Here is a 22,952-nt window from a genome sequence, read left to right as displayed (position 1 = left end):
CTCTACCTCAGGACTGAGTAGCTGGAGGTCAGGACAATGGCTGTCCCTGACATGGGTGCCAGCTTTACTGTTTACCAACCAGGGTTTGTCATAACAGCGAGAGAGCTGAAGTGGAGTCTGTGAAAGGGAGATCCAAAGGGAAGGGCAGAAACAATTGAAAAATGGAACAGAAAGGGGAGTAAATGGGGGGGGGGAGACACTAAATTTTAAAGAAACAGAAAACAAATAAAATAGACGTAAGTCCAATGGGCCAAGATGGAGCAGGTAGAAGGTATTCTTCACGTATATCTCACTGTACCAGCCAGCAAGCCCATCTGTCAGCTCCAGTTGCACAGACAGTACCTGGACTTTCCAAACCAGTGACCTAACTCTGGACAAACTCCAACTCAAACAAAGAGTAAGAAGAAAGAACAAAGAAGATGTAACCAGCCTGAACAGGAATTTTACAAAATCCCTCAAAGGTGGTGATCTGGGCAGAGTTGCTCTATGTTTTTACGTTCTTTTTCTTGCTAGGCTTTTCAAGGTCTGCCCATCAACGAGCATCTACCAAGATAGGAATAGCGAAGAACAGCACAAGGGAGGTCAGCACACACCTTGGTCCCGCTGGCTGGGGTGGCTGGAGAAGAAGGCATGGACGTACAGCTGTGATTACTCTGACTAGCACTTGAGCTGGAGCGGGTGGGAGAAGCAGCTCGGGAAGATGGTTTGGATCTTCGACCCCGTGATCGGAATGGAGTCATCCCCTGGGATGCCCCTTCTGGCAGGATGAATTTTTCTCGAAGTTCTATGTTAGTTCTGCCTCGTGCTAAAAAGAGAACACACACACACACATGCATATAGTTAGTTATTTTAAAAATATATCTTGGATGGTCATACAGCTGCTTGACCCCATGATAACAGTAAGCTGTGCATAGGTTTTATACCACCTATGGATTCTTTAAAAACAGCTTTGTCATGTTCTGACCCCCAGCAGACACACTGGCTAAGATCTTAGCTTGCTCTAACAAGCAAGCCTATCAACAGAGGACCATCTACTCTGCTGTCATCATCTGGCTTTGCTGCTGTCCCCTGGGGTAAGCACACCGTAGCTGCTCAAGGAGACATAAATACAACATGACACAAGCCTCTGATCTTAATCACACTCCTGTTTTCTCTCTCATAGACATGTGTACTTTTTGCTGAATTTTTACAAGATACATGGTAATGAGATAGTGGAGAAAACACATTAATGGCATCAAGACTCTTCCATTTGAATTCTGTCAATAATAATCCTAAAGGAAGGGGTTCAGAAAGCCAGGATAGTAGAGATAAGGACAGAGTCTTTAAGAAGCAAACATGTAGGGAGAGAGAAAGACCAAGACATGCACAAAACTGAGAGTGAGAATCTGTTAGGTAAAAGCTGAAAGAGCAGTTGCAAGTAGGGGAGGAACTGAAGGGAGAGTCAGGAAGAGTACTGAAGGCAAACAGGAGCTGCCTCCTCGCTTTCTGGAGCTGTAAGACCAGAACTTCAAATATGGATTTAGTCAGAGATATCAGGTATAGTCACAACAAATGTTGACGTCAAAGACACTGCTAATTTAAAAGCAATACATCCTCTGGAAAAGATCCTTTGATTTCTCACTGGACAATGCCCTGCAGTAACCTTGGACCTGTTCGTCCACTATCAACTGTTCATTTGAAGATATTAAACCTATCAGCAGGTGGTGGTGGAACCCTAATTGAGTAAACATTTGATAGTTCCCTTCTAAACACACTGCCTGAGGGGAGGAAAAAAATCAACAGAGGATACAAGAGGAAGCCTTGGGAATGGTAACTAGTTGGGGACAGCCACATTTAAAATGTTTTAGAGAAGCTATAGGCAGGTGGTAGCATGAACCAGCTACTTCAGACTGAGGCAGGGAGGATGCTTCAGCCCATGAGTTTGAGACTAGCTTGGGCAAACAGAGCAAAATCCCATCTCAACAAACACACACACAAAGAGGACTATCTGTAGTAATGGAGTGATAAGATTATGTTCCTCCCACACTATAATTTATACAGTGTTACCACATGCAATACTATACTTGATTTTCATTAGCATCTCTATCCCACTAGACAAAGGAATGAAGTGCCTACAAAGATTGGTCAAATCACAGCAGAGGCAGCCTGTCTATTATATTAGCTATTCTCTCTACCCTGCCTCCAAGCCATTCCTGGCCATTCTCTTTATGACATCATCCACATCAGCTTATCTCCACTACTCCATGGCATTTGCTAGGTAAAGGTCTACTTCATAAGGGGACCTTCTTGCAGTCCCAGAAGCCATGTAAATGCCAGGTATGGAGGGGGCATTTGTAACCCCAGCGCTAGGGAGAGGAGGCAGGTAGACCCTGGTGGCTCACTGGTTAGTCAGTCTAGCCCAAACAGCAAGCTCCAGGTTTAGTGACAGAAATGCCTGAGGAAGATATCCCAATGTCAGTCAGCCTCTGGCTTTTACAAGCTTCAGCACACCGTTTTGTCCTCTAAGAACAAAAGTTGCTCATTCTTACATCCTACAGCACATCACCGTTAACATACTGGCATGTCTTTGTTTCTTTGAGCAACTGTATACATACTTTTAATACAAAGGTATCAGGAATATTTCTCCATTTCCTATGTGTCTCATGTTAAACTTCAACTAACTTTAAAGTATAATTTCATCATATATATGTCATTTTACTGGTTAAATGTTACACTTCTAATTTGCTAATAGTTTCAAAAATACAGCATCCAATGCTGTGACAACATCTAAACTATTTTTGTACATATTCTGACGTTTTCCTAAGGATAAATTTATACAAGCAGCTTTGCTGGGGGAGGGGGAGACATTTTCTCCGGAGGAGTATGCTCCTTTAGTAGCCCTAATTAAACTCTGGTTCAGTGGGCTCACACATGAACATGAGTGCACACCCGTTCAGAGTTCTAAGCCAAATATTTTTTAGATTATGATTATGAGTGTCCTGTCTGCATGTATGTATGAGTACCATGTGTGCCTGATGACTGTGGAGGTCAGAAGAAGGTGTGGAATCCCTAGAAATGGAATTATGGATGGCTGTGAGCCACCAGATGGGTTCTGGGAACTGCATTTGCTGTGCCCTCTGTAAGAGTAACTCTAGTTACTGAGCCAGCTCTCTAGCTACTTATCTTTATTTTATAACGTGTGCGTGCGCATGCGCACATTGAGTGCAGGTGCTCACAGAAGCCAGAAGAGGGCATTAGATCCTTTGGAGCTAGACTTATAGGCAGTTGTAGGTCTCCTGATAGGGGTGGGAACTGAACTCTTAACTGCTGACCCAGTCATTTCTCCAGCCCTGAAAACTATCTTTTAAATCTCCATAAATGAAGATTTCTAGATCTTTACTACCTGAGGGAAGTAATGTGTAACCCTTTAAAATGTATATACACAGTCCATCAGACACAGGTCTACCCATTTTTAAAAAGCACAAACATGCCCCAGTGTGCATGTGTAAGTCAGAGGGCAACTTCAAGGGTCAGTTCTCTCCTTTCACTACGTAGGTTCCAGGCACCAGGCTTGGCAGTAAATGCCTTCTCCTGCTGAGCCGTCTCACCTCACTAGGCCAGAAGCACTGTTTTCATCTCCATCCAAAGCAGTCTGTATGACCTCCTTTGTCACAAAAACAACAAGCAAACAAGACCCACTGTGGCAGTATCAGAAAACTAAATAGCAGACCCACCTGGTGGAATATTATTTTTTTTAAATTTGGCTAAACCAACACATTATTTGAGATTGTTTATTGTTTTAGTAGCTATGTGAAAGGAAGTAATAAATGAATTGGTATTAATAATCTTGTCGATAATTCTAAGATGTCTTCAGCATATCATGCCTCTATAGTTCACAGGCACAAAGATACAACAGCAATTGGCCCTACAGAAACCCTAGATAGGTCCTTATCCACTTCGTCGATTTTTTTTTTTTTTTTTTTTTTTTCCAGTCAGGGTTTCTCTGTGTAGTTTTGGTGCCTGTCCTGGAACTCGCTCTGTAGCCCAGGCTGGCCTCGAACTCACAAAGATCCGCCTGCCTCTGCCTCCTGAGTGCTGGGATTAAAGGCGTGCGCCACCACCGCCCGGCTTCGTCTATTTTTTGATGAAGGGTTTTACAATGTAGCCCAAGCTACAATTCTTGATCCTCCTGCTTCTGCCTTAAATAGCTGGAATTATAGGCAAATGCTACCAGGCCCAGCAAGTAACTTGTCTTCTTGATGTTCATGTCCCTCCAACTTACTGGCACGCACTCTAGCCCTTGGTGCTTACTTCTAGCACTGTTTTGATATGACAAGAAAGTCCACTGGTGGTAGTTACTGAAAGCTGCTGTTAAGTTCTATTTCAGTCAATGGACAGAAGTTGATTGCCAAGCTCCAAGGAGGCATTCCTGGAGAGTTGGAGTGTCTTACCTTTGCTCTGAAGGATGAAGAAGAGGGCTACCAGTTCCCACAGAAAAACAGTGTTAGGTAGCCCTCCCCAATTTCCTTGGAGTTCCAATTTTTACTGAGGAAGATAAAGATAAGCAGAGAGTATTCTTGCCAGCCAGCAGCATAATACAAGTGTGAACAGAGCAGGCAGCAAACAGACAGGCAACCAAGGATCATAAAGGCCACATGCAGTGTCGGTGTTGCTTAGCCTAACTATATACATGACAGGAAAAATGGGGCGATAAGAGATTTAGAGAACACTGTTTCGTTGTTTTTACAGAGATAAGGTTAAAAAGATGCGTATGTTGTTCAAGTTCATGATACGATTGATTAAATACTAAAACTGACTACGTCTTTTTACAGTTTATCGGAAAAGGTATTGTCAAACTTAAATTTAAAAACTTCTGATAGCAATCATTACTCCTCAGCTATTATTCTGGCCTATTGGAGTAAATGCAGAATGAATTAAAGAGAAGAAACTCATAGACACTCCTGCACTCATGTGAGAACCATACCCTTTAGGTATCTCTAAATCTTTCAGAATGATTGAAAACCACTTCCAAAGAAGTTATGTAACTGTGTTGCAAACATTTATCTTTGTTTAGCTTATAAATAAGCTTTAATAATCTAATTGCACAGGCTGGACCAACTATACACACAGGTAACATGTGAGCATATAGGGTGGTGGTCAGGACCACCACTTAGGAACCTGGCTGGCCCTTAAGTTACTTAAAATTTCCATATCTCAAGCTCCTACACTATAAAATGGAGATAACAGAATCTATACCTCATAGGATAGATATGAGATGCAAATGTGTTCTTATTTGTAAAGTGCTTATATGTAGAGGTATTTATTTACTTACTCTATGTAGAGGGTATTTAGTAAATAGTAATCAAATTCTGTGGCTACTATCTCATTAGAAATATTTTATACCCTGTCAATATGGAGTTGTTGAAAAGCAATGGTGTGGCTATTTTGAGCATTCACCAAGGCAGTGGATCTCACAGAGCCAAGAGATGTTACAGTTTAGGAAGCAAAGCCATTCTCAAAGGACCAGGTGTAGGGGAAGAGGGACAAAGCATAAAAGCCAACCTATGGGAGACTGACTGGAAATCGAAGAGCTGGAATCAGAACGCTTTATTTTACTCCCGGGATGATGAACTGGAATAAAAAAGATGTAAACACAAAGACAGAGACAGAGCAGGAAACACAGGAACCAGTCAAGGAAGACAGACAGCTGAAGCTCCTGTGCACCCATACGGAGCTCTCCTAACAGGAAAAGGGAGTGGGTGTGGCTGGGCAAGAGGCAGCAGCTGGGGTTTGGCCATCTGTCCCCTAGCTGCAGCTACAGCTACTAGCTGCTCAGGCTGTGCTGATGTTTTCTTTTGCCTGAGGGTGGGTGGCTGTCTTTCCATGTCTTGCTCAGGCAACCGTCTGTGGGGCTGCAGGCACATGCCCTTTAACTTCCCCCAATTTAGAACCGTCACTAGTCCTCTGGATGGGAGGAGCTTAGCATGCTCTGAGTCTCAGCCACAGGAACTACAGGCTAGAGGATCAGAGGCTCTAAAAAGAACCAAGGCTTCACACTGGGTTAGTGCTAATGTCACACTAACATAAATAGGTAACACCAATAAATTCTTATTCTGTTTTGGAGATAGGGTTTCTATTCTAGCTCAGGCTGGCCTTGAACTTGCCATGAACCTGAGGATGACTTTGAACACTTTATCTCTTCCCTCCCAAATATGAAAGCCTAGAGACACCAACAATTTTTTTTTTTTTTTTTTTTTTTTTTTTTTTTTTTTTTTTTTTTTTGGTTTTTTGAGACAGGGCTTCTCTGTGTAGTTTTGGTGCCTGTCCTGGATCTCGCTTTGTAGACCAGGCTGGCCTCAAACTCACAGAGATCCTCCTGGCTCTGCCTCCTAAGCACTCCTAAGCACCACCTCCTGGCCACCAACAAATTCTTTTTTTTTTTTTTTTTTTGGTTTTTCGAGACAGGGTTTCTCTGTGTAGCTTTGCGCCTTTCCTGGAACTCGCTTTGGAGACCAGGCTGGCCTCGAACTCACAGAGATCCGCCTGGCTCTGCCTCCCAAGTGCTGGGATTAAAGGCGTGCGCCACCACCGCCCGGCAAATTCTTAATTCTCATTCCTGTGTTCTTTCCTGACAGCATCAGCGTCTTCAGGTTTTTCTCCCTGAAACCTCGAGGTTCTAATCTGTGTTGGATGGGACAATATCAGACATCTTAATAACAAGACAAAAATCAGAAAGACCACCATCAATGCTTCCGAGAAAATCAGTGTGGGTTGATATTACATCCTTCCATGTCACCCATGGTTGGGGTGCTTCCTTACCTCGGCAGGGATCGTTTTTCACTAAAAACTCATCCAAGGCCATCCATCCTCCACCAACACGGACCATCACAGTGCTGCGCAGAATACGGACCAGCCGCAACTGCTGAGAATCCCCAAACTGGAATCAAGGGGAAATTCAGTTAACAGGAACACCTTAGTGTAGACTTATATCCCCCCACATTCCCAAAGCAGACTGTATTCAGACAGGAATGAGGTAGCAGTTGGGGAAGAATTTTTAACTCCATTTTGCATTTTCACATCGTCATAAAAAAGGCTAGCAAATAGAAAAGCAGAAAGACTGCATCTATGAACTGCTGTCGTGAAATCCTTCCCCTGGGATAAAATTAGCTCCTGAGGGCCACATCCTGGCCCCTGTACCAAAGGTAGAGGAGGCAAGATGGACATGTATTTGGATTCCCATGAAGGTTCTGCTAAAGTGAGCACCTACACTGTTATGCTTATTTCCTTAGAGAAAGGAGGTCAACTTCTGAATACAGTGTGCTGGAAAGTTAAATGGATGGTAGCAAATACTAAGTCAAGCATTAAAGAAACTCTTGCAAAGCATCCTCATTACAAGCTTAGGAAAAAGTTTGGTTTTTCTTCAGCCGATTCTCAGAAGTATACCCTACATATATTCTGATTGTGATGTCACCAGGAGAAAAAGTTTTCAAGCTGAATAAATGATTAGATAGAATTAAAATTTAGTTGAAGAAATAGAAATTTTAATCTCTTATCATGATTAGAAACAGTGTTCAATAATCATTCTGGACCTTAGAACAAGTATGTCGGGCTTCTTCTTGTCTCCTTTCCTAATCTCCTACTTCCAGGTTCTACCTTAGTATTTGGAGCTTCCCAGTGTATAAATCATCCTTTTTCCAAAATGAAGAAGCAACAAAAGAGAAGCATACTAAGATTTCAAAGCAAACACCAAACCAAAAGTCAATGAAATAGAATTCCTAAGGTTATTAAGGAGACTGTTTGGGGCAGGGAGGTAAAGAGAAGGACTTAACTTCTTAATTAGGGTTTTCAAAGTTATAGGAGAATCATAACTTTGTTTTGTTTTGGTTTTTCGAGACAGGGTTTCTCTGTGTAGCTTTGCGCCTTTCCTGGAACTCGCTTTGGAGACCAGGCTGGCCTCGAACTCACAGAGATCCGCCTGGCTCTGCCTCCCGAGTGCTGGGATTAAAGGCGTGCGCCACCACCGCCCGGCCTGAGAATCATAACTTTGAAACAGGGAGAAAAACTGAAATTGCCAGAAAGGATGTTTGAGGAGGATACACAGCCATCCTCCTCAGTAACAATAAGTGGGTGGTTACCTCTGTATTCCCCTGCTGCTCTGACTCAAATGCACTATATGCATAGGCAGAAGTCTGGAAAATGCTTTCTCTTCCCTCCTCAGCCATTTATTCCAAAAACAAATAGTCTCACACCATTTGTCTCAGACAGCACTTAAATGTTTACACAAAGTGGCCGGAGTGACAACACGGTGGAGCAGAACCAGCACTTCCCACAACTGTAAGGAAAAGACCCTATCGTGGAGGGAACAGGTGCTGGGGATGACTGATGTGCCATTAGTAACCTGAGCCACTATTTCGGGTTTCCTCCGGATAGATGAGGAATGGAAAGGATATGCACCTGTGTGTCTCCCAGAGTCAAAAGGAAAGGGTGGTCTAGGTGACTTCTTAGAATGCTACACCCTCCAGTTTGTTATCCACTGATCTCAGGGTTGCTTTTCCTTAGTATCTCCCCAAAGCTGTTGGAAAGATTCTAATTTGTTTCTGTTGAATGCAGAGACCCAAACACTCCAGGTGGTGGGAGGACTATATATCTCTAAAGACCTGCAGAACAAGGCTGGGGGAGAGCCAGAGAGAACTCAGAGGCAGAATCCTGGCAGTCACTGTGTCCTTCTCAGACAGGGACTTAAGTTCTTATGACATTAGCTGTGTGAATGTGTCATGCAACCTTTGAGGCCTCCCGTACTAGGTCTATAAAATGCACTTTGTAATTCTGCTCACAACATTAGAACAACTCATCAAATCCCCCCTCCCCCACCCCGGGTTAATGGAGTAGTAGAGGAGGGTGTCGGTGCCCCATCAAAGGGACCTCACCTAACAGGTACAGCCATCAGAAGCAGGCATGCTGAATAGTTGACTATGATTGTTACTGACTACTTGTCAGTAGTCTACAGTTACTGACTACTTGTCAGCACTGGGGACAGACTCTAGGGATGTGTAAGGCAAGTGCTCTGAGATACAGTATTAGCTTTTTTATTTTTATTTTCAGAATTTGAGACAGGGACTTGTTAGATTTCTAAAATTGACATCAAACTTGCCTCCCAAGGAGCTAGGATTATAGTTATAAGGAAGGTATTATGCCCAGCTTGTGAGGATTTATTTAAAACCAACCTGACTGTTCTCAGTCTTACATTTTTCTAGTATTTGTTCTTCTCACTGGCCCAGAATATTACTGTAGTTAGTGATTATTGCAGTAACTAGACTTTAACAATGATTTAGGACTTCAAATTAACTCTTAGTGTTTCTGACTTCCTACCAGATAGATTGAGTTTATTCATGCAACTTCCTTCCACATTTGAGAGACAGCACCCAAGAACCCTCAAAAGAGATCTCAAAGGTTAGAGTTGCCAAGTGGAGTCAAGACTTTCAACACTTCATGCAAATCAAATTCGAGCCCATTTCATTTTGAATGGTTCACTATAATCTGCAAATTTTAGGCAGAAGTCAATTATGCTTTCCATATTATAATTTGTATTATAAAATATAAATATAAATACCTATAACTATTAAGTTAGTAATTAGATAATACCCTCAGGACTTTTTGACTCAAGTATACATTATGAAATTTATATTAACTATTAAAAGACTGGTAATGAATCAGAACTGTGTCAATGGTACTCTGACCCCAAATATAGAAGTGTAAGACCAGGCTCTTTACAGGTGGAATGGATGATATCAGAGCCACAATTTTTCCTGAGTCATTACTGTTATAATTCAGTGCAGCATAGTATCATTGTTTTAGCCAGCTTAATTGGAATGGCAAATTTCATTTTATAAAAAAAATATAAAATTGTATCTTTTTGCTGATAAGATAGCTTTGTGATAATAGCTGTTAGCAGTTTCTCCACTTGGTAAGACAACCAGATGTGACCCAGGCATGCTTCTGATTATGTCCTTTCCCCATAGCAAAGAACAGGCAACACCAGCTACAAAGACCACATTCACCGAGGACATTGCAAGGCACACTGTACCTGATTGCCGAGGAAGAACTATAGACAGTAAGAGTAAGGAGCAGGGGAAAAAAGAGAACATTTTGTCAAGTTAACACTAGGAAACAGCAGCTTTATCGTATTCGCAGTCTAGGTGCACACTGACCACATTCTTACGGGAACGGTTTTACAATCAAGGCCCCCACTCTCCGTCTTGTGCTGCTTTTGCACCCCATCTCACTCACTGGTGATTAAACAAACTAACAAAAATAAACACCAACATGTAAGACAAACCTCCCTGGAGCTTACTGTGTTCTAGGCTTGGTGTATTCAGGACACCCCTAAATGGGCGGCTGAGCCCAGGATTCCGTACATGCTACACAAGCAATTTCCTACTGAGCTACAGCTTCAGCCCCTGAGGACATTTTTGAGTTCCTAATGGAACCTGGATATTCCTGTGTCTCCCCTGAAGATGGCCATCTAAATCTTCTCTTCCAACCATAGATTATTATTATTTTTTTTTTTTTTTAAATTTTATGGCCTCGTGACAAGCTGATGAACAGTTTAGGAGTCCTGGTTTAGGTTTCTACTACATCCCTGACTCTAGGTCCAAGAGAAGCTAAAACACAAGTATAGTTTACTGTCCCTTCTGGTCAAACCTAGCAAGTCTTTCCAAGGAAGGAGCCTGGCTCTCCAGTGCATGCAGGTTCCAGCTGTAGACCAGCTCAGCATAGGAACACTAAGGTGCAGGGGCCTTGACACAGTCTTCTACGAGCATGGGAGCCACTTAAATTTATAATGACCAGTTCTTGGGAATAAATCATCACTCTTTTTTAAGTGAAAAAATTAGAACAAAGGAACATTTGTATGTGTACAAACGCATCAGAGGGAAGTTTTGGGGTGTATGTTTCTCCTTTTGCCATGTGGGTCCTAGGCCTTGAACTCAGGTTGTCAGAATTGGTGGCAAGCACCTTTATATGCTGAACCATCTCCAGCCCTTCATCCCTACTTAAAAAGAAAAAAAAAGAAAGAAAAAAAAAGAAAGAAAGAAAATTGATATATTTTTTTCGATATAGCCGTGGGTAGCTGGAGCATACTATGTAGAGTTGGCCTTGAGTTTGCAATGATCCTTCTGCATTTGCCCAAGTTCTATGGTTACAGGCAGGTTACCAGGCTCTGTTTCATGAGTCATTTGATAAACTGTTTCCCAAGGTTCCTTACCTTCCCTCCCCTGAAGACTTCAGACAGCAGTGAGATAGGGGTTCTAAAACGTTTTCCACCTTCTCAAACATAAGCTATGGTCTCCCTGGATAATGGTAACTTTTCAAGTGAAACTGCACAGGACATGAAACCTGACACCTAGGGATGAAGGTCCACGGTTCTAGGCCTCGGGAGGCACCGGGAGTGAAAAGGCAGGATGACTCAGGAGAAAATGACCTCCACAACTGGTTGGGTTCTCTTCCTTACCCGGTATTTATTCTCTCCGATCTGTTCCACCTGAAATCTTTTTGCACACTTGCACTGTGCCACTTGTCTTGTGACCTGTTGGTTGTGAACAGCAAAAGGGTGTAAGGGCAAAGAAACACTTTGTTTTAAAATGTAAACAGAGAAGCTACTGATTATTTGTTTATTAAACATTTTTGCCTTTTTCCTTTGGAAAAAGGATCTTACTCTGAAGTCTTGGCTGTTCTAGAACTCTTTACACAAACTAGCCTGGTTCCCAACTCAGATCTGTCCACCTTTGTCTTCCGGTTGCTGGGGTTAAAGGCTTGTGCCTGGTTCATTTTAGGTAGGCTTTTAACACATGCATTTATCTTTTATTCAAAATTTAACCCTACTTGAGATAAAAAAGATTTTGAGAAAAAAATAGCAGATGAAAGAAATATTCTTCATCATTGCTTCAAAATTTTTTAGAGGAAAAGTGCTAATACAGACCTGTCAAAATCAAATGACCAATACAGTAACTCACAAACTGAGCCAAATTTCTACCTAGAACCCCAAAATTCCCAGGGAATCAGTCTCTTTCCACATTCATGTGGTTCCAGGGATTGAACTTGTTCTGGGGATTGAATTCAGGTCATCAGGCTTCCCCACTGGGCCATCTCGACAGCCCCATTACACAGTTCACCCCTCAATGCTGCATTTGAAGCCCATCTGATCCCTTACAAAATCCCTCCTTGAACCTCATGGTACCGAAGATGTGAGTAGTGGAGTTGGATCCATCCTCCAGACCAAGTTAGAACTCGGAAGTCAAAGGCCCTCTAGAGCTGGTTGAAACATTAACTCTAAATGATTACTTCCCAAGATGATTCACACATCCAAATTCAGGGTGATATAAACCTATGGCCAAAATATTCTACTCCAAATTCTCCATACCTCATCTTCAATTTTATCTGCATCAGTTGTTGGTCGATAGGCATCCTTGTTGGGATGTAGGGCAGCCACAAATTCGTAGTAGTCAATGTAGCCATCCCCATCTCTGTCAAAAATGTCAGCCACAGCTGTCATCTCTAATTTGGTGGTAGGGAACTCTGGGGAAAAGAAAACATGATTTGAAACATTGTGAGGATTTGAAACACTGAAACATATGTGGCTGGCTGGTAATTATACAAGTTCCTGAAGGAAACAAATTATATCTTGATTTTTTTCCTAAACACCACCACCACCACCACCACCACCACCACCACCACCACCACCACCACCACCACCACATAGCTATCTACTCTGGAAAATTCAGGAGATACCAAATTTTAAAAATACAAATCGTTGGCTCAGCTGTTAAGAGTACTGGTTGCTCTTGTAGAGGACTCAGGTTCGATTCCCAGCACCCACATGGTGGCTCAAAACCATCTGTAACTCCAGATCCAGGGGATCTGATGACCTCCTCTAATTTTCAAGGGTATCAAGCATATGCACATGCAGGCAAAAAACTCACACATAACATAAAGTGAATAAATATAATTTTAAAAAAGATACAAATCATTTTGAAAATGTATCACCCAAGGACTACTACTCATTGTTGATTTCTTAATGCTTTTACCTACAGATCCCTCATCCTTTTTTTTTTTTTTTTTTTTTTTTTGGTTTTTTTGAGACAGGATTTCTCTGTGTAGTTTTGGTGCCTGTCCTGGATCTTGCTCTGTAGACCAGGCTGGCCTCGAACTCAGAGAGTCTGGCTCTGCCTCCCGAGTGCTGGGATTAAAGGAGTGCACCACCGTCGGCTTGTTTGTTTTTTGAGACAGGGTTTCATATAGCCCAGGCTGGCCAAGGATGACCTTGAACTTCTGATCTTCCCTGCCATAACTTCCCAAGTGCTGAGATCACAGATGTGTACAAACATAACCAGTTTATGGGGTGCTGAGGATAGAATCTAGGGCTTCATACATGCCCCGCAAGCACTTTAATAACAGAGCTATATTACTAGGAGCCCCCCATTTTAAAAATAAAAAGTAGTATCAGACTTCATATACAGTGAAAACTATAAACTAAGACAATATTACAACCGTCCATAGAATTACCACTCATCTTAAGATTTACTCATGCCAGCACTGTGGGATGCTTAGAATGATGGCATTACTCTTAACAGTGTGACTTTGGAATAGCACCCTGTCCTCTTTAAACTCTACAATCATGTTTAAACTCTTCCTATACCTATGGAAATAAGATTCTGCCATCTATGAAAACAACAGACCACACTCAGCAGAGAGCTTCTTCCCTCAGACTATAGGTGTTACTTCAGAAAGACCCATTTCCCAGAATGTTACAACTTCTACCAAGTGTGAGGAATGCAGGTGTGACCTGTGTGTAGAGTAAGAATCAACTTACTGGATGCTAAAATGCCATCGATAAACTCCTGACGCGTTATCTTCCCATCCTGGTCCTTGTCAATACGCCGGAAGAAATCCATGACTCGAGATTTTTTGTGATTCATCCACCGCATATACTTTTTCCTCCAGACATCAAAGTCAAAGTTGGCAAATTCCTTTAACTAGATGGAAGTCAGAGGTGTTAGCAAACCTTGCTATTTTAGACCCAGAGCATATCTAAATTCTCAGACATTCAGAAAAGCCATGCAGGCCTTCCAGGGGGGGTACCAACAATGCTATTCATAGGTTGTCTCACTTGTGAAACCACAATCTGCCTCCTTCACTTAAAGACTTGGCTGCTTAAACAAGCTGTGATATCATGGTGGAGCAGGAGAAACAGTGACTGAAAAACAACTTTGGAAAATAAGGAGCACGCAACAAGAATGGGGAGACAGTCTTGCTTTCTCTTTGGACTTTTCCAAGGATCATCTACTTAGATGTAAGGGATGGATTCCGTCCTAAAGGGAAGGCCTCAGCACCCCTCTCTTAGGCTGTATGGAAGGCACTATAAACACACATAGGAACCACATCAAGAGGCTCATGTTTCCCATCATTTTCTGAGATCTTAAAGATCGAGATGGAAAGCATTAAGAATGCAACCCTACATCCAAGCATGTTTCTTTGGAATTTCACCAGAGGGAGCAAATGCCCACCCAACATCTCTATTAAATAGTTTATTGATTGGTGTTGATTGGTGGAAAGCAGGCCTGTATAAAGCACAGGGCTTTTTTTTTTTTTTTTTAGCTACTTGGACCATGTTAGTGATTCTCACTTAGAATGACTTAACAGCACAACATTTTCCCCTTTCGTCTTTCAAACTCCAAAGTTGGAAGGAATCGGGGAGGAGGGAAGGCGGCAAGAACCAATGTGCTTAAAATGCAACTGACCTACGGAAGGAACAACAAAAAACACAGAACACTCACTTCCGGGCATAGCTGCTTTGATATGCACAAACAAAAGAATATAAAAGATATTAGATGCTCGTGTTAGAAAGCAGGAAGTGCAGTACCATATATCTTAGATGATACTTCAAAACTGACTTGCTTTTCATGAGCTATTGAAGACTACAAGAAACAAGATTATAAAAAGTTGATCTTCTTTCATAATTGTAGAATATCTGTCTGTCTGTCTATCTATCTATCTATCTATCTATCTATCTATCTATCTATCTATCTATCTATCTCTTCATATGACAGGATCACTAACAATCCCCCTCCCTCCCTTTTTTGGTTTTTCAAGACAGAGTTTTTCCGTGTAGCCCTGGCTGTCCTAGAACTCATTTGTAGACCAGGGTGGCGTAAACTCAGAGATCCACCTGCCTCTGCCTCTGCCTCCTGAGGGCTGGGGTTAAAGACGTGCGGCACCATGCCTGGCTTCCCTTTTATACAAACTACACATTTAGAGGTAACTTTGGAAGCTTTGTTTCTGAAATTGAATCACAGCATGCTGCTGAGGAAGCTCAGACCACAGGCCTCCCTTCTGTATGGAATGTCTGATTTATGGTTTTAGACCATATGGCACAGCTTCCTTTGTTTGAGTGGTTTTCTTAAGAAACCTATCTTTTCTTATTCAGGGGCTTGAAGGAAGGGGAATAAGTGAGTGAAGGTCTGATTTTACTTCTGAAGAAGTAGGTAAAGGCACACAGATCATACTAAGAGAGCTTTAAAGGACAGTGTTTACCTCCTCTAGTCTGTCCAAGGCATCATTCAGCTTCCGCTGGCGCTCCAGTGCCAACAGCCATACTTGCTGCCAGCGGGCAGAGAGCTGATTGATCCGTGGGTTTTTTGCTTCAGATTGTGAGAGGATTGGCATGGGAGGAGGAGTGGGTTGACTCAAGGACTTCCCTAAAAGAAAAAGTAATCACAAGATTAGAAATGTTGGCTTTGCCAGTCCATAAAGAAATGCCTGTATGTTCAAGGTTATCCTTGGCTATATAGTGAGTTTGAGGCTAGCCTTGGGATATATGAGACACTGTCTCATAATCAAGAAAAGAAAGAACTGTATATATGAACTAACCTTTTACACTAATATCCATTTTGTAACTGAAAAGAAACATGGGAATGGCAATGTTCTGGTACAGAGGCATACTAATTCCAGAACTGCTGCCTCTCCTTCGAACCAATGAAGAAAACCACCTCCTACACATACCCAGTTAATTATGCTTTACCTTAGTGACCTGAGGACATATCAACCCAGAAAACAGCAGTGGATTCCAAATCTTACCATTAGATTAGTGCAATGTAAACACGACAACGAAAGGCCACTGCTAAATAACAGAACAGGCTTCACCACCTTGTAGCTTATTAATCAAAATAAGCAAATGAATAAACAAACAAGTAAGATATAACTAATCCCTATTAGAAAAGCAAAGTTTCAAAATGAGAGATTGTGGTCCAGAGTCAGTATGATTTGGGAAATCAAACACAGTTCTTGTGATGGCACTTTGTGAGCTCTCATCTGCACTTAGCAGGATGGAAACAACTAGTAGAGCGGGCTGGAAACATACTGCTACCACTGCGGGACTTCTCGATGAAAGGAGCGTGGGTGGGTTCGACATTCTTCCTCTTGTATGTCTTGGTGACCCGGTCCACATCAGGCTGTTTGCGCGTCATCTCCTCCATAAATGACTATTAAATATAAAAATTAGTTATGAAAATTCATAGTTTTCTTGGTCTAAAATGGAAAGTTCTTTCTAATAAAGGCCAAGCCCATGGCAGACTGCCCAAATGATGAGACTGCCCTGTGTAACTTCTCACTCCTTAAAAAAGATTAAATTGGGCTGGGAGTATAACTCAGTGGTAAAGCATTTGCTGAACTTATGCAAGGCCCTGGACTGAAACACACCACACACAGAAAAAAAGAGAAGGGGTGGACAGATCCACACTGAGAATGACTGACCAAAGCACTGCATTAGCACTGAAGACTGAAGGAGGAAGAGAAGAGCCGGCCTCTGCCTTCAAGGAACTCACAGCTGAGTGAGGAAAACCAGATTTAATGCCAAATGTTACAGTTATGTAGAGAAGACCTAAGAGAAGTACTTCTGAAGTGACGAGTTGCTGAGGAACAAAGGACTCAAGAACGGGGAAGGACAGCTCTGCCGACGGTCTGGTTTGGACAGAACACGGGAGTCTTCATTTCATTTGCTGACAAGAGGGTGCAGTCAAAGGATTAGCAAGACGTGTCCAGGAAGGATTAGGATTGTGTTGTGAGAGAAACAGGAGCAAGAGAAGGGCTCGGATACAAGAAGAGACATGATCAGATCTCTGCTTGAGAGGACTCAGTCTTCCTCTAGTATAGAAGGCAGAGTGACAGGATATGGGCTAGGAAATTCTATTATTTACTTTTCCTATTTCTTTTTTCTCTTTTTGGTTTTTCGAGACAGGGTTTCCCTGTGTAGCTTTGCGCCTTTCCTGGAACTCACTTTTGTAGCCCAGGCTGGCCTCGAACTCACAGAGATCCGCCTGGCTCTGCCTCCCGAGTGCTGGGATTAAAGGCGTGCACCACCACGGCCTGGCTACTTTCACTATTTCTGTGATAAAATGATGTCAGGCCAATAGGCTTCTGGCTCCAGCAAAGGTCAGGCTTCTAAGCTGGGTTCCAAGATTTCCACTTCTGGTGAACTGCCCTGTGTAATGCCCGTGAAACTGTGAGTGGCTACTCTGTGGGTAGACGTCATCTTCTAAAGAAGACTAAACTGTTTCTGCTAGTGGATTCAAAAATACAGTGAGTGCTCTATGACCTTAGTGACCTCCAGGAGCTGCAGCCAGCAAGAAAGTGGAATCTTCAATCCTACAAATGCAAGGAACTGAATTCTGTCAACAAAACCAGTGAATGTGGAAGATGATCCACATGAGAACTGCAAAACTATTGGCTGAGAGGTATCTCAAAGCACAACACCTCAGTATTGAGGAAATCGTGATTTCTGCCTGATGAAACCCTAAGAAGCTAACCCATACCTTGACTCCTAACTCATGAAAACTGATAAACAGAGCTGTTGTAAGCTGATAAGTCTGTAGTAATTAATACATGCAGTAAGGATGGGAATGTGGTTCATGACACACAGAAGACACAGAGAAGCAAGATACCTGATGCTCAGTGATAAGAGCTTTAACTCGGTCTATATTCTGAGGGATAGGCTCCTGATCCCGCTGGATTAGGGTGGTCTCAGCCCACTGGATCCAGGCCAGAAGTTCTTCCAGGAGCTCGGCATTAGCCACCAGTTCTGACAGAGCTGCTTCTAGGCGCTGCTGGTGCTGCTTTGCCCATGTCAGGACCTATGGAGAGAGAAACCACGACCCTTTTCAGAAAAGCAAATCTTTCTGTTTGTTTCAAAGCCCCCTTCCTACCTGATCATACACCTTTACTCAGAGGAGGGACCAACTTAAGGAGCCAAGAGATTTCTTTCTGACTTCAGCTGAGAAAACTCAAATGAGAGGTAGAACAAGGAGTCATTTCTGCCAAAAGCAAATCTAGTACATTCTATTAAACACAAGCTCCTCAGGAAGGGAGGAAGCAAAACACCAGGTGTCCGCAGAAGCTACTCATGAGCACCTAACTCCCCCAGCGCCACTCTAGCCCTCACGTCAGTCTTTACTGAAACGCAACTGCTGAGCGTGAATCAAAGGTGCTTTGGCTGATGGACAGAGTATTCACTGTGAGTCCAGCTGACTGGGCGTGTGCTGCCTCACCTCCTCAAAGCGAGCTCGGATGATAGTGATCCAGTGTTTGATGGTTGTGATGCAATCGGGGTGGCAGACAGCCAGGATGACCTCTCCCATTGCCACTGCTGTGTTCACATCAACCCGTTTTTCTTCTACTTTCTTCATGAATTCCTAAATAAACAAGAGTCAAAACCAAAAACTTGACAAATCTACCTATCAGTGCCATTAGTTTATATGCTTGGTGTATCCAGTTCTAAAGGGTGTAGGAAGGTAAGAATGACCTCTGTTAGAGGCGACACAAAGACGAGGGACACCAGCATGCCTCTATTCCCTCTGCTCCAGTTTCTATTTTCAGTTGCTCCCTCTTTTATTTGCATTCATTTCATTTTTACTAAAACATTTATTGTATGTATATGAGTATCTTGCCTGTATGTATGTTTGTGTACTGTGTGTGCCCGACATTGGAAGAGGCCAGAAGAGGGTACTGGACCTCCTGGGAGGGAGTTACAGACAGCGATGAGCCACCGCGTGGGTGCTGGCAACCAAACCTCTGAAGAAACGTCAGGTGCTCCTAACTGCTGAGTCATCTCTCCAGCCCTTTTATTTCTGTATTTAAAGTATATTTCTTTTGGACAAACAGGATGACAGCCATAAAACACTGAAATATTTTAGAATTCCTACCACAATAGAGTGCAACAATAAAACTAAGATTAAAATATCTAGCTAGATAACATGAAACATTTCCTCCTTCATTAGAGCTGACCGAGGCCCCAGATACCATGTTTTATTCTGCATGCTAAGTGGTTTTAGGAGATCAGAGAAGGGCCAAAAAGCTAGTTAACATAAGCTAAGTCAAATAAAGGTGTGTGCAGGTGAGAAGTAAAGTGGAGCTGGGTATGATAACACACACCTGTAATCCTAGCACCTGGGAGGTTGCGGTAGGGTGTTTGGGAGTTCAAGGGTCCATAATAAGACCCCACCCCTGTGGTGATAGATTGTGTACCCTAATAAAATGTGCCTGAAGAGTAAGGAAGCAGAACAAGCCACAGCCACCTGTTATCTCACCAACTCCTCAACCTGAAAAGCCTCAGCTGACAGGCTCTAGCCAAATGAGCTTCCTCAGCAGAAAAGGCCTCGAACTGAAAGGGACGCTTCTGCCTTAGTTCCTGTCTCCTTACGCCTTATATACCTTTCTCCGCCTACCATATCACTTTCTTTTTAGTGCTGGGATTAAAGGCGTGTGACTTCCCAAGCAAAGGCATGAGATCTCAAGTGCTGGGATTAAGGGTGTGTGCCACCACTGCCTGGCCTCTATGTTTAATCTAGTGACTTGTTCTGTCCTCTGATCTTCAACCAAAGTTTACTAGGGTACACCATATATCACCACAAATCTCAAAATCTAGCCAACCAACCAACAAAAATGAGAAAGGGAAGTGTTGGGCATTGTCTTTGAGAACACTGTGTGGCTTTACTTGTTTAAAGCCAACATGAGGGCTGGAGAGGTGACTCAGTGGTTAGAGAACTAGCCGTTTCCAGAGGACTTCGGTTTGATTCCTAGCACCTCCACAGCAGCTCACAACAATCCACAACTCTAGTTCTCGGGGATCTGATCTGGTTTCCTTGGGCACCAGACATGTATGAGGCGCACAGACATACACTTAGGCAAAACCATATACATAAAATAAAAATAAATAAATCTTAAAAAATATAAAGCCAGTATGAGTGAGCTGTATGAATGTGAATGAAGGCCGATGATAGGCATCACAAAGCCTCTGGCTTCCCCTGAGTACACAAACAGCCCACTCTGCTCTGTCTTCTTTTCATAGGTCTGACATTTATAAGCAAGTCCTGCTTTTCTTTAGTGCTGGGGCAATTCTCACCATGGATGAGTAGCACAGATCACCAGACCGTGAGGCTAGATTACCTTATGAGTGTCAATGAGAGACTGTAGGGACTCTGTGTCATCAGGAAGGGCCCCTCGAAAGCGAAGTGTTTGTTCTGCTTCAGAAAGCCATTCCAACAGCATATGGACTGTGTCCCGAAACTCTTCTGCCTGAAATAACCAAGCACAAGAAGATCTGGCTTCCCTCTGCAGCTGAAGCACTGGACACTACAGTGTGCTGGAGAATCCAGCATCCAGGACCACACACAACAGAGGCATTTGATGGCCTTGTCCAAAGCCATAAAGGTCACCTTGATTCGTAGACCTTTGAAAATCAGTTCAATGACTGGTCAAAATCCCATAGAATGTTCAGAATATCCACTTTATTTTTGTTCTAAGACTGTGGGACTTCATGGTCCTAGTAAAGAAACTAAGATCCATATGTTCAGGTCCCCATGCAAACTTCTTACCTGTTTTAAGGCCTGCTCAAGCCGGCTTTGCTTGGAAACAGAGAGTTTGCACACAGTGTCCCAGCGAGTACTCAGTTCCTGGAGCTGTCCCTTTACCCAAGTAGTGTCATCCCTACTGTTTTCAATCAGCTCTCTGCCTGACCGCTTCAGGACTTGAACAGTGCCGGTCCGCTTTCCCAGTTCTTTTTGGAATACCTAGTTAAAGAAATGAGAATTAGTTCTGTTTTTTTTTTTTAATTTTTAATGATTTATTTTATTTTGTGTGTCTTATTTATGCAGAGGAAGGCAGGATGGCATGTCAGAAAGAACAAGCAGGTGACTCTCAAGAAGCCTGCACCACCAACTGCTTTCTCCCTCAATGCCTATACTTAAATCGATATTCAACCTGTTTCTCAACAAACTCCAACTTTGCTTAAAAAAAAACAACAACCAGGGGCTTCACAACACAGTAAAAAAAAAAAACCCATCTCCAAACCAAACCAAACAACAACAACAAAAACAGGAGGCAGAGGCAGGTGGATCTTTGTGAGTTTGAGGCCAGCCTGGTCTACAGAGTGAGTTCCAAGACAGCCAGAGCTATCACGCAGATAAACCCTGTCTTGAAAAATAAAACACCCCCCCCCAAAAAAAAACCCCAAAACCAGAAGCTCTAGCTGTGGGTGTTAGCTCAGGTGTTCTGGCCTGCTTGACTCTGGAAAAGATTCCCAATCTGAAAAAAATCTAGCATTTCTAGACTTGAGGGAGATAGTAAGGACATCCGTGGAGTACAGAGAAAATGATAAACTACACTTAGTCCCGTTTTCACGTGTCAGGATTCTCCTCCCATCATGTGGGTTCCAGGGACTGAACTTGGGTGTCAGGCCTGGCAGCAAGCACCTTCAACTGTCGCGCTATCTCATTCGCTCATAGAATGTGGTATAATTTCAAGGCGAAGTACAATTTGTTGTGTGTTAAAGCAAGAGGACATTATGCAGCTCAACACAACAGGTACAGGACAGAAGAACTGGTGGTATACATGGTGTTAGGCACAGCACTTACACAAGTGGTTAGAAGACAATCTCCCATTTCCATTTTAGGTGTTAGAGGAAATGGATTTCATAACAGTCTCCCTCTGAATTTAAATTTCATTTGTGACTCAACCAAGATACAAACAGGGAGAACCTCTTCACATGCTGCCAAATCTGAGTCAAACCAATTTTGGTAAATTCTTTGTGACTGATGCAGAGTCCCAGCAAGTTTTTTTTTTTTTTTTGAGACAGGGTTTCTCTATGTGTCCCTGGCTGTCCTGGAACTTGCTATATAGACCAGGCAGGCCTTGAACTACAAAGATTAAAGTCATGTACCACCACACCTGGTCAAAAGTTTGTTTAAACACAGAAGACAAAGAGCTGCTCCTCCACATCAGCACTCATTCTTCTCCAGATGGTCAACACAGAGCAGAAGGTGCACAGGGAGAGAAGACTGTTTTTGCTGCCCAAGAAGCTAATTCCTGCTCCTCACCTTATGGGCATCCATGAGGTTCATGACGAGGTCAAGGTCCCCATGTACAGGCTGGTCTTCAGCCAACTGTGGCTCCACCTTGTACAACCAGTCAACTAAGGCCTGCAAAGCATCCATGAACTGGCCTGAAAACAGTAATGCTTCTTCCAGCTTGTGCTGTCTGAGAAAGGCATACAAAACTCAGGGATTTTAAGAATAATTAAGAAAAAAAAAAAAAGCATCAATGCTCACAATTCTGTGAGCATTCAACAATTCTGTTGAAAAGGAATATTGCTTAAACTCTATAAAATAACTTCTATGTTAGAACAGTTGGAAATAGACTACAAACAAGTTAGAGAAATGCCCAGACATTCTAAATCAAACCATGTCTGGATTAGATTTACTTTATAAGTGGTTTGCCTGCAGGTGTGTCTGTGCACCTATGTGTACCTATGCTTGCAAAGGTCAAAGAGGGAGTTGGATCTCTGAGAACTGGAGTTACATGTATCAGTCACCCAGAACTGATTGTGAACATGAGCCACACATGGATGCTAGGAACCAAACCTGAGTCCT

At 42.7% G+C, this 22,952-nt stretch overlaps 1 protein-coding gene across 1 annotated transcript in view; it reads right to left on the bottom strand.

The window, feature by feature from the left end:
- The window catches only part of Macf1 (microtubule actin crosslinking factor 1), a 346,505-nt gene that overhangs the window by 4,972 nt on the left and 318,581 nt on the right, over positions 1–22,952 (bottom strand). Inside the window, 15 exon segments of the mRNA XM_052718421.1 lie at positions 7–117; positions 594–805; positions 5,542–5,610; positions 6,799–6,916; positions 10,064–10,081; positions 11,489–11,563; positions 12,398–12,552; positions 13,847–14,009; positions 15,568–15,731; positions 16,394–16,514; positions 17,973–18,161; positions 18,576–18,719; positions 20,473–20,601; positions 20,901–21,095; positions 22,401–22,560. Coding sequence (XP_052574381.1) covers positions 7–117; positions 594–805; positions 5,542–5,610; positions 6,799–6,916; positions 10,064–10,081; positions 11,489–11,563; positions 12,398–12,552; positions 13,847–14,009; positions 15,568–15,731; positions 16,394–16,514; positions 17,973–18,161; positions 18,576–18,719; positions 20,473–20,601; positions 20,901–21,095; positions 22,401–22,560 — 2,023 coding nt within the window.

Source organism: Peromyscus californicus, unplaced genomic scaffold (assembly GCF_007827085.1).
Source record: "Peromyscus californicus insignis strain IS unplaced genomic scaffold, ASM782708v3 Scaffold_5__1_contigs__length_169319896, whole genome shotgun sequence".
Classification (NCBI taxonomy): Eukaryota; Metazoa; Chordata; class Mammalia; order Rodentia; family Cricetidae; genus Peromyscus; species Peromyscus californicus.
Note: the sequence above shows the minus strand (reverse complement) of the source record. Positions and strands in the feature narration are given on the sequence as shown.